This window comes from Carlito syrichta, unplaced genomic scaffold (assembly GCF_000164805.1).
Source record: "Carlito syrichta isolate Samal-C Ts95f unplaced genomic scaffold, Tarsius_syrichta-2.0.1 Scaffold312037, whole genome shotgun sequence".
NCBI classification, from domain to species: domain Eukaryota; kingdom Metazoa; phylum Chordata; class Mammalia; order Primates; family Tarsiidae; genus Carlito; species Carlito syrichta.
The window spans coordinates 339,104-356,512 of NW_007256133.1; the positions used below are offsets into that span (position 1 = coordinate 339,104).

Sequence of the window (17,409 nt, forward strand, 5' to 3'; positions counted from 1 at the left end):
TTTTCCAATTAGCAAGTGATTTATTTTTATTATGCCTTCAAAAAAGTCCCTGAGAGTGGTCGGAAGCCCATTTTGCAGATGAACTGAGGTAAAGCGTTCTCCTTGGTCTCAGCAGGGAATGGGAGCATATCAGAGAGATGATTTCTTTTGACTTTATCAAGTTTCTTAATCTCTCCTTACATTCCTCGGTTTTAGTTTTTTTCCTAAGTCCAAAAGTGAGAAGCATTGAGATTGGTTCTGGACACATAGCTCGTGATATTCACAGTCCTCAAAGTGCATGGTGCCTTTGGAGGCGGAAGCCAGGAGTTTTGTCTCTGACTGTTCAGTTTGGAAGATGGGGTGTGTAACATTGATTATGAATAACGTGCTGGTGGTGGGGCTGATTTACAGTCTTCAGAGATCACAGTGTGCTGTGCGCATTTAGGGTTCTTTAATCATCTGTCTGAAGCCTCTTCAACGGGTTCTTCCTGGATGAGAAGGCCATAGCTGCCCTCATTCCAGCTGGTACACTTGACAACACTGCAAAGGCAAACAAGACACCAGAGTATTGAGATGAAGACCACACATGGGCAAGTCATCTGTATCCGTCCCTTCCCTGGTCACACAGCTTTTGATAAAGTTTATGCACAGAAGGAGCATCCCAGCATTCAAATTCAACAGACTCACTGTGTGTCGTGTTCTGAAAATAATATAAAAACACCTGAGCTTTTTTCCATCTTGACCCTGGGATGGCCCAACTGTTTCACTGTCTGGTCTGTGTAGTGCACATAAAACAGTTGCATCTGGGGCTACGACTGTAGTTCCTATGCAATAGCTGTAACTAAAGCAAGACACTTGAATTCCCTGGGAAGTAAAACAGCGTGCTATCTTGATTTTTAAAATATTGAGCAGTCTAGGGTTAAAAAATATCTCAGAGTTGGGCATGGTGGCTCAAGCCTGTAATCCCAGCACTTTGGGAGGCCACAGTGAGAGGACTGCATGAGCCCACAGGTTCGAGAACAGCCTAGGCAACTTGGTGAGACCTCATCTCTATAATAAATCAATAACTGAAGACAGGTTCTTGAGATTTTTTTTTTTCGAGTTGGAGTCTCACTCTGTTGCCTAGGCTGGAGTGTAGTAGCACGTTCACAACCACCCCCACGTCGACCTACTGGGCTCTGACAATCCTTCTGCCTCAGCCTTCCAAGTAGCCAGAACTACAGGCATGTGCTACCACACCCAGCTAATTTTTTTATTTATTGTAGAGATGAGGTCTTGCTGAGGTCGAACCTGCGGGCTCAGTCAATGCTCTTGCTTCAGCTTCCCAAAATGCTGGGATTACAGGCTTGAGTCACTGTGCCCAGCCAGTTACCTGATTATTAAAAGGATAACTACCTTTATCCATCTGTTGCAACATTATATATATATAAAGAATAAAATTTAATTACCCATTATTCTACTCCCTGTGTATAAATTCTTATTAGGGAAGGCATTGTACTGTTACTTGTTTAAACATTCTCCTATTGTTGGACAGATTGGTCATTTCAAATTTTTCCTATAATAAACTCTTTCCTTTCCTTCCTTCCTTCTTCCCTCCCTCCTCCTCTCCTCTCCTCTTCTTCTTCTCTATCTCTTTCTCTCTTCTCACTTTGTTGCCCAGGCTAGAGTGCAGTGGTACAATCATAGTTCACTGCAATCTCAAACTTGTGAGCTCAAGTAATCCTCCTGCCTCTGCCAAATAGCTGAGACTGTAGGTTGTACACCACTATATCCAGTCTATTTTTTATTTTTGTGTAGAGACAGGGTCTTACTACGTTGCCAGACTGGTCTCAAACTCCTGGCCTCAAGTGATCCTCCAGCCTCTACCTCCCAAAGTGCTGGGATTATAGGCGTGAGCCACCATGCCTGGCCGAACTTTTTTATATATCAATTTTTGACATTACTGATTATTTCCTTACAGTAGGTTTCTAAAAGGAATTGCTAGATCAATCACGATATATATTTTTAAAAAACGTTGATACATGTTCATGAACTGCTTTCTGATAGAGCTGAATAAAAATAATACTACTATTAACAGCATATAAGACCGATTATCTTATCCTGTGCTCACTAACACACTATATATTTGAAATTTTGTTAATTCAATAGGTACATGGTCTCCTCTTAAAAAAAGACAGTCAAAATAACTTTTCATCAAAATTAGAGGAACTGTAAATACCACTGCACTCTGTCCAACACAGATCTAGGTGTCAGAATTCAATTTAGACAATCATTATTGAGCTCCTACTATGAATAAGACTTGAGCTGGTCCTCTAAGGAGTTCGCCATCTTGTCAGAATGCTTTAAATCTGCGTGGGGGGGACTGTGCTCCCTCACCCAGAGCCTCAGTCCCCAGTGCTCAGGAGAAAGCACAGAAGGCCTGGCTCCTTGTGGCCTCTTCGGCCCTTGGCTCCCATCACCATGCTGTGCCATCAGCCACGTGGAACAGATAGAGCTTAGCATAGACAGATTAACGAGCTCTTAGCCCAATGCTTTGGCCCCACAGAATGTGTCAAATAATACTAAGGGTGCCCCCAAAATGCATACACATTTTAAGCGATCTTATCTATGTATTATTTTTAGTTTGGCATCATCAGAAGTGTCTGGACATGGATGGTAACCACTGTGAGCACCTCTTGTCACTGCAGAAGTCAAATGTGACTAGTATTCATCTTTTGTTATTGGTGTATATGAGTATTACAACTTGAATGCAGTCTTTTCCTTCCTTACAATGTGTCTGCATTGTTTTGGCGCCCTCTGTATATTTGGGCATTTTAGTGATCATTCATCTAGTTGGCTCACACTTTTTGTTAAAGGGAAGGCAGAGAAATAAATATTTCTCTTATATGTCTGCCTCTGATCTATCTATTGCATAGACTATTCCTAAGTAGAATTGTATACTCTTGTTTTATTTGAATATTTACATTTAAAAACAGAGTCATGAAACAAGCTAACTTTCTGGAAAGAGTGCTCTTAATATTCAGCACCTTCTACCTACTTTTGTCATTTATTCAAGAATCCATAGAAAAGTCAATCTCATGACCTCAGTCTTTGGCCAACATGGGAGGAGATAGTGTACTCTGGGAATCAGAGTTTGACTGTGCACATCCCTAATCTTAGATGCTAATTTATTCAATTGTTTAAGCGGGGGAGGTGCATAACTTCTCAGGGTCTCTAACCCCATCTTTCTTTCTCCTAGTTCTGGTCAGTCACGTCACTGTCTCTTTCTTCCTAAGTCTCTGAAATTATTGGCAGATGTCATCATGCCTATTAAGTTAATTAGCTAGTTAATTAGTTAATTTAAATGAAATGAGGGTCTTGTACAGGCTGGCCTTGAACTACTGGACTCAAAGCAATCCTCTTGCCTCAGCCACCTGAGTGGCTGGGACTACAGAAGCACACCACTGTGCCCAGCTCTCTCTCTCTCTTTTTTTCCCTTTAATTCTTATTTCTTAAAAATCTGGAACAATTCATGAATCTGCACATCATCCTTGCTCATAGTCCAAACTAATCCTTACTGCATGGTTTCCATTTTGGTATATGTGCTACGAACTGTCTGTCAGTTCTTGAGAAAAGCACATTCTGAGGCAAAATTTCAACAGACATAATTTTTTTTAACTGCTGAGGTTAAGGAATTCACCTAATCCAGATGTCCTTTGATAAAATGGTTAAAAAATAACTTGCATACCACAGACTGATCATTGGAATTAGTAATAGACCAGCAGACAGCAGGAAGGTGAAGCCAGGGTACCAGGCGACAGTGGCTGAGTAGATTCCATTGAAAGTAGACACTGCAATGACTCCCCCAAGTGTTTCTAGGACAGCAATGCATGCGCACAGAGTACCTGTTGGACAGGGGTGTGGAGGGAAAGTAAGAAAAGGCTGGATTACAAAACAGCAAACAAAGAGAATAAATAAAATTGCTCTTCACTGAAAACAGCAACATGGGGGCACTGCTTGGTAAAGGAAAGTTGTTCCCTCAAAATCCCTGAGAAGTCAGCAACCCATTTCACAGATACAGAAACTAAGGCAAAGAGTTCTCCTTGGGCTTGACTCATGAGAGATACTGAAATACTTGAGTTCCAGTGTCCACAGGAAAAGCTAAAACGGTGATGGTAGCTGACTCATTTGAAAACAGTAGTGTCTCTCCTCCCTCCCACGGCCTCTGGCAAAGCTGCTCATACCCTGGTTGTTGAGGATGTGGTCTCACCCTCCATCCCCTGCTAGTCTGTGACATGTTATGGGCAGGACAGCTTCCAACAAGCAGTGCTCCCCCTAGGGCCTTTTGAAAGATAAAGAAATCCTTTTCATCTGCTTCCTGATCCCGGCAAGAGTGACAGCTGATGGCAGAGAGAGAGACGACATCCTCATCATACATTCTGCAATTTGAATTTCATCCTTCCCTCCAAAGTGACCAAAAGTCTAGTCACCATTAGATCCCTGCATGTTTGACTCATTTAGTCAACCACCCTGTACCCTGGTGAAGGTTTATTGCACAGTGTGATGTAAAGTGGGCCTTTTTTTTTTTTTGAGCCAAAGTCTCATTCTATTGCCCAGGCTAAAGTGCAGTGGCATGCTTATGGCTCACCACAGCCTTGACCTCCTAGGCTCAGATGATCCTTCTGCCTCAGCCTCTTGAGTAGCTGGGACTAATAGGCACATACCACACCCACCTAATTTTTTCAATTTTTTGTAGAGACAAGGTCTTGTTTTGTTGCCTACAGTGATCTCAAACTCCTGGGCTCAAGGAATCCTCTTGCCTCAGCCTCCCAAAGTGTTGGGATTACAGGTCACCATGCCTGGCAAAGTGAGTCTTCAAAACATTTTGTTGTATTATGGGCTTGCAGCTGCCTCTGCTCTGAGGGGATGTCCCTCACAGGATGGAGCAGAGTGGGATTCTGCTGTGGTCGCCCTTGCCACACGCCGACCTTGATGAGGCAGGTCACTTGGCATTGTTCGGGAAGCATGGAAAGACTGCATGGTCAGTCCAAGCTCACAATCACAAAGAAATGAACATTCTATTAATTTTTAGCTTTGTCTGGAACACAAGATCACATCAACTGAAGAGTTAAACTTCCAGAAAGCAGGCCAGCCGTCTTGATGTCAACCATCTTAATGTACTTTTCTTCTTCTTTGTCAAATTTTGCAAAACGTTGTGACCAGTCCCAGTCCAATTTGCATGACTTTCATGGTCTAAGTTCCTGTGTACACAGTTTTTGCTTCCTGCAAACTCTACCTGAGGCCATTGTTCTCACTTCTGATTTGCCAACTTCACTTTTCCATGATAGTTGCAGTGCTTTTCTTATTGACAAATCATGTAAATAATTGTTTGCTTGGACTGAGAGAAGGAAAAACCACATGAGAGGGTTCACCTGTCTGTATCCTAATTTCCCCCATGGTCTTAACCTTTTAGACTGTGTAGGATTTCATCTATTGATACCGTCCCATTCTATTACACATATTCTCATAATTGCCTCCAATTCTTCAGTGAATAACAAGACATTCATAAAACATAAATCTATCTCTGCAAAATGTCGGGGAGTCATTTATTTGTCTTCTGTGAACTAAAATAAACTCTGTCAATGCCAAGTGCACCTCGCCCTCGCTTGCTGCTATGTCCCCAGTGCCCAGCTGTCCTGGTTGGTGTGTGGCAGATATTTAATAGATATTGAGTGAATGAATAAAAGCCTAATTCAGTCATCAAGCAGCATGCAGACAGACTTACTGCCTCCATGATTTATGATAATACATTCAGTCAGTTTAATTGGAAGGAAGTTCTCCTACCTGTCTAACTACATTATTTTCTTTTACTTCTGATCTCTTGCTACAGCCAGGAATGTGTTGTGGAGGAGACTGCCCGCCCAGTCCTGGTCCTATTACGTAAGGGCTTTAATCCATTCTTGGTGGGAAGTAGGTCAGCCCATGCTCCATCTGTTCCCACAGAGCCATACTGTTATCAAGTCGCTTTGGTTTGCAGCTGGACTCCTCTGAGCAAGCCAACTTGCTTGGTAGTTGCCAGAAACAAACAGGATGAAATGAAATGATATATGCAGTGGAGTTTATTTTCTAAACTTTGTCTTTTAATTCAACAGACTTCAAAAATCAAGTCTATTTTACTGTATTTCAATTTATTTATTTATTTATTTACTTTCTGAGTTGAAGTCTCACTCTGCCACCCAGACTGGAGTGCAGTGGCATGCTCCTGGCCACCGCAGCCTCGAACTGCTGGGTTCCGGCAATCCTTCCGCCTCAGCCTTCCAAGTAGCTGGAACTACAGGTGCGTACTACCATGCCCAGCTAATGTTTTTGATTTATAGTAGAGATGAGGTCTCACCAAGTTGCCCAGGCGGGTCTCTAACCCGCGGGCTCAGGCAATTCACTCACCTTGGCCTCCCAAAGTACAGGATTACAGGCTGAGCCACCGAGCCCGGCTTGTATTCCAGTTTATAATCACAAGGAACACAGGGTGATTCCCAGGTAAGATAGGGAGTTCAAAGTGGTTTTAGCTGAGTTCATAGCAGTGTAGAGCACAGAGATTTCCAAAGAACGACCCAAATCTCATTTTCTCACTTTTCTTATATAAGATGATACAGATCATGAGAGGCTTCTGAAACCTCGGTGGAATTTCCCTCTCCTCTGGTGATTTTAGAGTGCATAATACTTTGACCCCAAAATGGTCATTTTTATTATTATTATTTTTGAGTCAGGGTCTGGCTCTGTCATCCAGGCTAGAGTGCTTTGGCACAATCATGGCTCACTAGAACCTTAGTCTCCTGGGCTCAATTGATCTCTCTGCCCCAGCCTCCTGAGTAGCTGGGACTATAAGTGTGTGCCACCACACCTGGCTAATTTTTTAATTTTTTTTGTAGACATGAGGTCTCACTATATTCCCATCTCGGGGGGCCCAGAGTAAGAATATCATTAGAGGCCTATATGTTCTATTTTAAGTGTTTAAAGGTTGTAAGTTATAAGTCTGGCTAACAAATTATTTTTTGTTTGTTTGTTTTTGAGACAGAGTCTTGCTCTGTTGCTCAAGCTGGAGTATAGTGGTGCAATCATAGCTCACCACAGCCTCAACCTCCTGGGCTCAAGTGACCCTTCCACCTCAGCCTCCCAAGTAGCTGGCACTACAAGCACACACCACCACACCTGGCTAATTTTTAAAGTAGAGATGGGAGTCTCACTGTGTTGCCCAGGCTGGTCTTGAAAACTCTTGGCCTCAAAGATCCTCCCACCTTAGTCTCCCAGTGTTGAGATTTCAGGTGTGAGCCACCACACCCAGCTAACAAACTGTTAACTATAGTATGTTCTGTCTCCCTACTGTGAAAAATATTCCTTTGTAATAATCTGGAAGGCCAGGCACAAACTCAGAACTCTCAAGCCTTTTTCAGAGTTCCATGAAGGAGCATAACCCTGAGCAGGCTGGCCCTTGGCCTGCAGGCACCAGCCCAGAGCCCACCCTCATTCTGTTCTACCTCTTGTTCTTTTTTTTTTTTTTGAGTTGGAGTTTCACTCTGTCACCCAGACTGGAGTGCAGTGGCATGCTCCCGGCCACCGCAGCCTTGACCTGCTGGGCTCTGGCGATCCTTCCGCCTCAGCCTTCCAAGTAGCTGGAACTACAGGTGCACCTACCATGCCCAGCTAATTTTTTTTTATTATTATTTATTGTAGAGATAAGGTCTCACCAAGTTGCCCCGGTGGGTCTCGAAATTGCGGGCTCAGGCAATTCACTGCCTAGCTCCACCTCTTGTTCTAATAAAAAAAGGTCAGTTACACCCCATCACCTGCAATTCCAGGGGCTGGCCAGACCCTCTATAAAGAGTCACTGCTTGGCTCCCCCTTTGGTCTGGAAGTGGGTACGCTGGACACAGTCCACCCTCAGGGACAGGGGCTGAGGACCATCCAGGTACCCACTGGACAGGACCTAGAGCTGTCTGGGCTGGGAATTACGGGGACCCTAATAATGTGGTCTAGACAGGGAGGAGGCACTATGGGTTCCTGGGGGGCAGATCTGCTCGGCCTAGAGGTCTCCTCTCCTCATGGGGCAGGGCACGGCCAGAGATGGGCTGTATGAGCCCCCAAAAGCATGAGGCCCCAGGCAAGGTCTCCCTCGCCCAAGCACAAACCTCTTCCTTACTGAGTTTACCTCTTCGTTCAAAGGAGATCCATGCAGAAAAAGGGCAGTAGAACATTCTGAAGCATCAAGCATTGATCCCACACAGATCTGAGATGGTACAGATTGTGTATTCAAACTCACCTTGCTCAGTAGAACGAACCGCTTTTGACAACATGGACCGCAGAACAGACAGTGGCATGATGGTGAACAGGAACGGCACCCTGGCTGGGAAAGAAACCACTGGAAATCACTGGCTCAGTTGGAAAGAGGTGATATAAGATGGAAAACACTTTCACCCCATCTAAACATGAACTTCCTAACTCATGCATCTAGAGTGAATTGCTTAGTTCATCTACAGATTGAATTAATTAATAGCGTAAAACTCTGTGGAATGAATTAAAATAGGCTATGGCCAGGTCAGTTTAAGGCTGCTTTATTTTCGAATTCTTATTTCAGGACCAAGAACAAAAATTCGTGTAAAGTCCAGATTGATATAATCCACCAATTAAGACTGATCTGCCTATATTCTTAATTACCTAGTAACCTCTTATTTAGCAAATTGTGACTGCTAGTTAGTTTTTATTTGTTTTTGCTTTTTTGGACTTAGCATTCTTAGTGTTGGCATTGCTTTATTATACTGATTCATTTATTGGTAAACTGGTTCTTGCTTTTGTTTTTGTTTTTTTTTTAAATAGAGATGGGGTCTTGCTATGATGCCCAGGTGGGTCTTGAACTCCCAGGCTCAACCAGTCGTCCCACCTCTGCCTCCCAAAGTGGTAGGATTATAAGCATGAGCTGCCATGCCCAGCCAGCAAACTAGTTACTGTCTTTCTTGTTCTTTGCAGCTGAATAACTTCATGAACACAAATTGCCTCTGGTCTTAAATTATGATCCTTAATAGTCAGTAGTGTTTTTTAATTAGATCATAAAATAGTAATATATTACATCTGCAGCTCACTTTCAAGTTTTCAAAGTGTTTCACACATATTATCTTATTTGGCCTTGGCAGCCTGTTGGGAGACAGAGAAAACCTGGCATTTGCCAAATAGTAGCAACTGTGCTAAGTGCTTGACAGTTCATTAAATGTCCATTTTACAGATGAGAAAATGAGCAGTTAAGTTGCCCAAGATCACCCAGTGTTATTCATGAAAGTCAAGCCCAAATCTGCTTGGTCACATGGCTTCCCTGCAAGGTAGCAGGGGATTAACACCTCTATTGGAGAAAAAACTTAAATCAGTCCCTTCCCAAGTTTCCCCTTTCCAGTTTCCCAGCATTCTCCAAAGCAGTATCTTACTTAAACTCCACAAAACGGCTATGAGGCAGGTAGTTAAGGGAAAGCCCAATTTGCCAAAGAGCAACTCATCAAAATCAATTCAGGAAATGATCAACTTGCTGAAAGAGCGATTTGCAAAACCTGTCTTCAGTAATCTTCTTGGGTATGTTCAATGAATATGAATTTTTTTCTAAATCTTTTTAGCAATACTTTATATCACTGTCCTGAATATTTTTATGGAAAGTAGTTACCTTAGAAGCATTTTAAGAAGTGCTCATTTGGGTGAAAGCTATATGGAAGAACTGACTCATAAAGGAATTTTTTGGCAAATATGCAACTTTGGAAAATTGTGGTTATTTAGTGAATTTAATTTTTTTTTTTTTTTGAGACTGGAGTGCAGAGGCACAATCATAGCTCACCGCTGTCTCAGACTCCTGGACTTAAGTGATCCTCTTTCCTCAGCCTCTTTAGTAGCTGGGACTATAGGTGTGCCACCATGCCCTGCTAATTTTTTCATTTTATTTTTTATTTTTATTTTTTGAGTTGGAGTCTCATTCTGTCTCCCAGACTGGAGTGCATTGGCCGCTCCCGGCCACCGCAGCCTGGACCTGCTGGGCTCCAGCGATCCTTCAGTCTCAGCCTTCCAAGTAGCTGGAACTACGGGTGCGTGCTACCACGCCTGACTAATTTTTGATTTATTGTAGAGATGAGGTCTCGCCAAGTTGCCCAGGCAGGTCTCGAGCCCGCGGGCTCAGGCAATACACTCACCTCAGTCTCCCAAAACGTGGGATTACAGGCTGAGCCACCGAGCCTGGCTTTTTTTTTTTTTTTTTTTCAGTGTAGAGGCAGGATCTTGCTACGTTGTCCAGGCTGATCTTGAACTTTTGGGCTCAACTGATCCTCCCACTTCAGCCTCCCAAAATACTGGGATTACAGGCATGGGGCACCATGCCCCAGTGAATTAAATTTTTCAAGCAAATTTGGCTTTATGCTTATTGTCTTCTGGCAAATTAGCTTTATAACCTTTAATCACACTAGAATGGCTAAATAGAGAGTTTTGTATTAAAGTTTCTCTCCCAACAGACAGAAATCCCTTTGACATAAACATCAAGCATGGTTAGTTCTAAGGCTACATTTGGAACTCACCTAAAAACATCATCAGTGTTGTCCTGGCAAAAGCAATCACAGCCATTCCTACCATGGTGGTAAAAATCCCAATGAAGGCCATGTGAATATCTTCCATACAATAAGAAAAAAGCCATATGCCCAGGAAACTGGTAAAAAAAGAGGCACTCCCTAAGGCTGATCCATAGCCGATAAAAACTTCACTCCAGCAGAGAGGTGAATCCAGTTCATAAAGGATAAAAATGGGGGCAACCCCAACTACCAAGAAAAAATACGTGATCATTGTAAAAAGTAGTAGACAGAGCAAAGACCGCTGTCTCCCAGAAGCATTTTTAAAAAGCATGTAAGTCTGGTAAAATAGATTTTTAAAGGCTTCACTGCATGACACAGTGACATTCTGAGATGAAGACTCTTTCATGGGATCTTCGAGAAAAAATAAAATATAGATCAAATTAACAGTGAGAGCCATGGCGATGATAAAAAATGACCACACAAAGCCTAGTTCTCTGATAAAATAGCCAGATATCAGTCCTGTGAGCCCAGTAACAAGTCCGAGTAGAAAGTCAACGATGGCGATTCGAATCGTTTTCTGTTTGTGGTCTCTGCACTGGTCAACTATATAGGCAAAGCAGGCTCCCCAGAACATGGTGTAATTGCCACAGAACGCACCAATGAAGGTGGATGCAATCAAAAGCTGAAATGGGAAGGCAAAATAGCAAAGCAGACAGAGCCAGACGCTGGTGGCCAGGGCGCCGGCAGAAGAGAAGATCATCGGGAGTTTTCGTCCGTGGTGATCACTGTGAGACAGAAGGAAGAACGTAGACACCAGACCAGGAATTAACCCGCTGATGTCCATCTGCAGACCAAAGAGAGACACTTTTTTCTGAACTTCCTGCAAAGAAATAAAAAGAAGATGGTGTGTTTACAGGTTTGCACAACGTGCACACACATATCATGGTGCCTATTTTTCTCACAGATGCCTGTAGGTCCTGGGTGGGAATCACCAGTGCGTGAGCGTGCCAGATGTAGTTTCACTCTCCATTCAGTTCACAGAGCAAAAGTAGTCTGAGGACCCTTTTCTGACATGCTTGGGACCAGAGGGTTTTGGATTTCAGATTCTTTTTTTTTTTTGATTTTAGAATATTTGCATATACAAAGGCTGCCAAAAAAGGTGTACACATTTTAAGAAAGGAAAAAAATGGTATTACAATTGCAATACTCATTATATTCGAGTAACAAAAGATAAATACAAGTCACGTTTCACTTCTGCAATGACAACAGGGGCTCACAGTGGTTCCTATCAGCATCCGGACACTTCTGATGATGACAAACAACTGCAGGACTTGGTGCTGCACGAGGCCTCCCGGGTCTTCCCTTGTGCACATCACACACAGGACCACGCATCTCAGACTCATCACGAATACATGCAGTTGTCAGGCGTGTTGGAGGTTCTGTGCATACTCACACCTCCATTGTCGTCGTACTTTCACAACGTTCTTGAGTTTCCAATACCTCTTCAGAATGGCCTTGAGCTCCTCGAACAACAACCTGCTTCTGCCATCTTCTTTGACCGTCCTGCCTGTTGCATGGTGACACTGGCATTCATTTGACGAATGCCATCTTTTGCGCGAACGTCATACTACACATTGCTACTATAATTTCAACTTCAAAAAGTCATAAACAGATCATATTTCTTAAAATGTTTATACATTTTTTTGTCACGCCCGATACATAATGAGATATCTTGGGGATGGGACCCAAGTTTGAACACAGAATTCATTTATATCTCATATATGCCTCATACACACAGTATAAAGGTAATTTCACAAAATCATTTTTAACAATTTTGTGCACAGAAACAAAGTTTGTGTTAAGCACTTTCATGTGGAATTTTCCACTTGGTGCTCAAAAAATTCTGGATTTTGGATTAGGGATGCTCAGCCCGTATCAAAAGGTGACATCGTCATCCACACGCAGTTGTGATATTCAAGTCCCACTCAGAGGACTTGAACCCATACAAAGAACATGTGCTGGTGGGGTCTGACTCATACAGAGGACCTGTAGACCCCAAGGGCCCTGGTCCTGGCCATAGTATGATGCTTCTATGAGCAGTGTGCACCGAGAGATCATGGTACCCACTGTTCTGAAGCTGAAGCGACGGCCTGTCCTGTGACCGTCTTCTGGATTGCTCTGAAGAAGGAGGAAGATGAGCATCTGTCAAGGTCATTGCCCTTTTCACCTATTACAAATAAATTCCCAAGAAACGTATTCCTTTCTTTACTAAAGAAAAGAAGATTTAAAAAAGAAGCTAGCCGGGCTCGGTGGCTCAGCCTATAATCCCGCGCCTTTGGGAGGCCGAGGTGAGTGGATTGCCTGAGTCCGTGGGTTCAAGACCCGCCTGGGCAGCGAGACCTCATCTCTACAATAAATCAAAAAACTAGCCAGGCGTGGTAGCGCATGCCTGTAATTCCGGCTACTTGGAAGGCTGAGGTGGAAAGATCGCCGGAGCCCAGCAGGTCGAGGCTGCGGTGGCCGGGAGTGGCCACTGCACTCCAGTCTGGGCGACAGAGTGAGACTCCAACTCAAAAAAAAAAAAAAAAAAATAGAAGCTAAAATCCAAAGAGGAGCATGGCACTGTCTAAAGATGGTGGCTTGGAATGAACTGTAGAGGAAAACAGCTCACTTCCTCAGGACTAGACAGTGACAGACAATGACATGCACAGAAGGAAGATATGACAATCGTGACATGAGTTACTTGAGGGAAAGGATTGTGCACAATCTAAAAACATCTTCTGCTTGTCCCTTCTCTGTATTTTCCAAATATAATATAAAGAGTATGTGCCATTTTTATCATGGCAAACACTAAGCTCATTTAAAATAAAAAGATGAGTATCTTTTTCAGTCATGGAATGAATCACTGAAGGTGACGGTGATGCTTCCTGGGAAGCAAAGATGTTCCTTTGTCCTAAGGAGCACACAATGAGAGGGCCACCACTCCAGTGGGGGTGGCAGTATCAGGGCAGGGTGGTGTCCAATGCTTGGAGGTCCAGGGGCACCAACTTCAAGGGAAGGGCTCTAGAGTAGTCTGTTCTCTTGAATTTTAATCTAATGAACAAACAATACACGATGAGGCTAGGTGTGGTGGCTCATGCCTGTAATCACTGTGCTTTAGGAGGTTAAAGTGGGAAGATTGCTTGAGGCCAGTTGTTTGAGGCTGCGGTAAGGTATGAACAAACCACTACATTCCAGTCTGGGTGGCAGAACGAGACCCTGTCTCAAAACAACACAACAACAAAACAAACAATACAGGAACAATTTGTCAATCAGTTGGAAAATTTGGCAAAAATCTTCTGATGGAGACCACTGCTCTGGGCAGTGGGGGATTCTCAGCAGCTGGGCCAGGCTGGGGGTGGGGGTGCAGCACTCATCACCTGCACCATCATAGAGACCACCAAGATGGCTGGACCAAGACCGGCCTCCCCTCATCGATGAGGGCAGCTGACTCTTCCAGGCATTAGATTTCTCTCCTTCAAGGTCCCTCCCCCACACAGAATCAAATACGGAAGCTGTAAGCCTACGGGAGAGATCTGTGACAGGATACAAAGTTACAGCTAGATAGGAGGAATAGTTCTAGTGTTCTATACCACTGTGGGATGACTAGACTTAACAACAATACAAAGTTTCAAATACCTAGAAGGAGGAGAGTGAATGTCTCCTTCAACACAAAGAAATGACAAACATTTAAGATGATGGATGTACTAATTACTCTGATCTGATCACTATTTATTTTTTATTTATTTTTATTTTTTGAGTTGGAGTCTCACCCTATCGCCCAGACTGGAGTGCAGTGGCTGCTCCCGGCCGCTCCCAGCCTCGACCTGCTGGGCTCCGGCGATCCTTCCGCCTCAGCCTTCCAAGTAGCTGGAACTACAGGCGCACGCTACCACGCCTGGCCAATTTTTTATTTATTGTAGAGATGAGGTCTCACCAAGTTGTCCAGGCGGATCTCGAACCTGTGGGCTCAGGCAATCCACTCACCTCGGCCTCCCAAAGCGCTGGGATTATAGGCTGAGCCACCGAGCCCGGCTGATCACTATTTATTATATGGGACCCCAAAGACCCAGAATTTCTTTATAAAGAAGATATATTTATTCTTAATGTTTAAACTTCAGTTACCTTCAAAGTACTCTCTGTTTGATACAACTATTGAGATGCTTTTTCCACTGCTCAAAACAGTTTTTGAACTTATCAGTGCTGATGCCTTTTAGTGCTTCTGTCATTTTTTGTTTCACCTCTTCCACACTGGCAAAACATTTCCCTCTGAGGACTTTTTTCATCCGGGGAAACAAACAAACAAAAAGCTGCTTGTGGCAAGGCCGGGTGAATAAGGAGGGTGGGGAATGGGGGCCACACTGTTTTTGATCAAAAACTGCTGAATACTCAGCCCAGCGTGGACAAGTGCGCTCGTAAATCACCTGTCATAAAATGGGCAAATGCACCGAAAGAATCTCAAAAACAAAACAAAACAAAACAAAACCTCACTGAAACTGAAGACAGCCTCTCACAACAATGCTAGCTGGTACACTGGGCTGATGGGTTCCTAGAACACTTATCTAGTGGGGGAAGCCTGTACTACAAAGGATTCACCCTCTAAAAGAAAATTCTGGGCTTTTTTTTTTCTTGCAGTTCAATTATCGAGAAGGCATTAGTTAGGTATTACCTAGAAGATATAGTTTCAAATACCTAGAAGGAGAATAGTGCATGTACCCAACACAAAGAAATGATAAATGTTCGAGATCATGAAGATGCTAATTACCCTGATCTGATTACTATACATTATATGTATCCAAACATCACTGTGTCCCCATAAATATGTACAACAATTATTTTGCAATTAAAAAAACAAGCTGGGCTCGGTGGCTCAGCCTGTAATCCCGCGCCTTTGGGAGGCTGAGGTGAGGGGATTGCCTGAGCCTGCGGGTTCAAGACCCGCCTGGGCAGCGAGACCTCATCTCTACAATAAATCAAAAAATCAGCCGGGCGTGGTAGCGCATGCCTGTAATTCCAGCTACTTGGAAGGCTGAGGCAGAAGGATTGTGGGAACCCAGCAGGTCGAGGCTGCGTTGCCCAGGAGCGGCCACTGCACTCCAGTCTGGGTGACAGAGTGAGACTCCAACTCAAAACAAAACAAAACAAAACAAAAAACAGCAACTCTTTGGTGATCCCAACATCCAGTCAAGGTTGAAAGACACTGCGTTAGTGTCTTCCAATGGGATCCAAGTATGTATATTAAAAAACATCCCGAGACTTGAAATCTGAAGAGGATTTCAATCCTGGGGTCCCTGACTTAGGACCCCTGCCTGTAAAACTAAGAGAATGTATTAACTGCCATTCTGTTGATGTATATTTTTCTCAGCCTAGAGAGACTGGTGGACTCCTTGGGTTCAGGGCCATGTGCCGCTTATCTTTGTCACCACAGCACAGTGTGTGATAAACACTTGTCTATTGCGTGAATAACACTTAAAGAAATGGATGAGCCTCTAGATAGAACCTTCTCTCTGCTGGGAATGGCACATAACAGGAGACATTCTTGGAAGGAGATAAAACTACTAGGTGAGACCTTGGCCCTTCTCTTTGGATGACTTTCCTCTATGCCAGAACCTTGATGTCTTCGAGGCTACTCAGAAGTTTTATTTATGAGGCTTATTTATGAGGCGTTGTAGGAAAAAACAATTCCAAATCAGGATACTATCACTTTGCATTTAGACATGGCAGACTTGTGTCAAAGCTGCCTAAGGGGCCCGGAGGATGGTGACTGTACCTCCTGTTTTAAATTTTAAAACTGGGGTAGGAGGAGGGAGAGGGAGGAAGGAAGTTCCCTAATATCTGCCTCAACATTTGCAGTGTCCTGAGAACAACAGTGAGTCCTCCCTGCCACAGATGTCCCCACACAGCTGCCCCTCAACACCTGGGAGTCCAGACTGATGTGACACCAAATGACAAATGTTCTCCCACCCCGTGACAGATGCTGGCCCGCAGTCTTCAGCGACAGGACACCTTCTAGAGTCCCTGACAGCAGGGACATGCAGATGCAGTCAAGGGGCTAGGATAAAGAGTGAGAGGAACAAGGAGGGGCAGAGACACCTGGTTTTACCCGCCCGGTCCACCAAGTAGCTCATTCCAGGTAGTCTTTCAATTTTCAGACTTTTTTTTTGGACAGAGAAAGGAGACAGCCAAGAGCAGATGACATTTGGGCTGGAATTTCCGAAAGAAGAGCTAGTGTCACAAAAGGAGGAGGTGTTTTAAGAAGAGGCAGATGAAAGGTGTCAGGAAACTTTAAATGGGATAAGAACTGAGTAAAGGCCATTTGGTGTGGGATTTAGGACTTTGATGGCCACCCTTGAGAGACCAAGGTATGGTGAGTGCAGTGCCCTCTTTCAATTTAGGCCACTGTGGAGGCTCACACCTATAATCTCAGCATTTTGGGAGGCCGAGGCAGGAGGATTGCTTGAGGCCAGGAGTTCAAGGCCAGACTGGGGAAATATAATGAGACCCTGTATTTTATTTTATTATTATTTTTTAAAACCCGTTATACATTCCTTTTCAATTACATTTTAGGGGTAATTTAAAGTCTTACCTCCTGGAAGGCAAAAATTGGGCTGCTTTTGTTTTTTTCACACTCAGAAATATTGCTATCAGATGAGAAACTGTAGTTGCCGGTTTCTTCCCAGATTCTCCTATAAACGTACTGTGTTGTCAGTGGCGTGGTCAGGGTCATGGCAAACGCACTAAGGAAGATGGCAGGTTCTACAAATACAATCTTCATCTTGCCGGGTGGGCAACTGACTTCTGTTAAGAAAAACAAAAACAAAAATGA

General features: G+C 43.7%; 1 protein-coding gene across 1 annotated transcript; it reads right to left on the reverse strand.

Annotated features, from left to right (window-relative positions):
- SLC46A3 (solute carrier family 46 member 3) lies at nt 1-17,389 on the reverse strand. Its single transcript, XM_008069443.1, has 5 exons — nt 17,170-17,389; nt 10,554-11,424; nt 8,276-8,359; nt 3,707-3,863; nt 1-519 (listed from the first exon to the last, which is right to left on the reverse strand). The coding sequence occupies exons 1-5, from the start codon at nt 17,356-17,358 to the stop codon at nt 435-437; spliced, it is 1,386 nt and encodes a 461-aa protein (XP_008067634.1). The 5' UTR covers nt 17,359-17,389; the 3' UTR covers nt 1-434.
- Between the last annotated feature and the right edge of the window lie 20 nt (nt 17,390-17,409).

Bases quoted from the DNA above. Each gene is read 5' to 3' on its own strand.
- SLC46A3 (XM_008069443.1), bottom strand. From the start codon at position 17,358: ATGAAGATTGTATTTGTAGAACCTGCCATCTTCCTTAGTGCGTTTGCC. The intron at 3,864-8,275 runs GTGAGTTTGAAT...CCTGTCCAACAG, and splicing joins GGTTCGTTCTACTGAGCAAG to GTACTCTGTGCGCATGCATT. The intron at 520-3,706 runs GTATGCAAGTTA...TTGCCTTTGCAG, and splicing joins ATTCCAATGATCAGTCTGTG to TGTTGTCAAGTGTACCAGCT.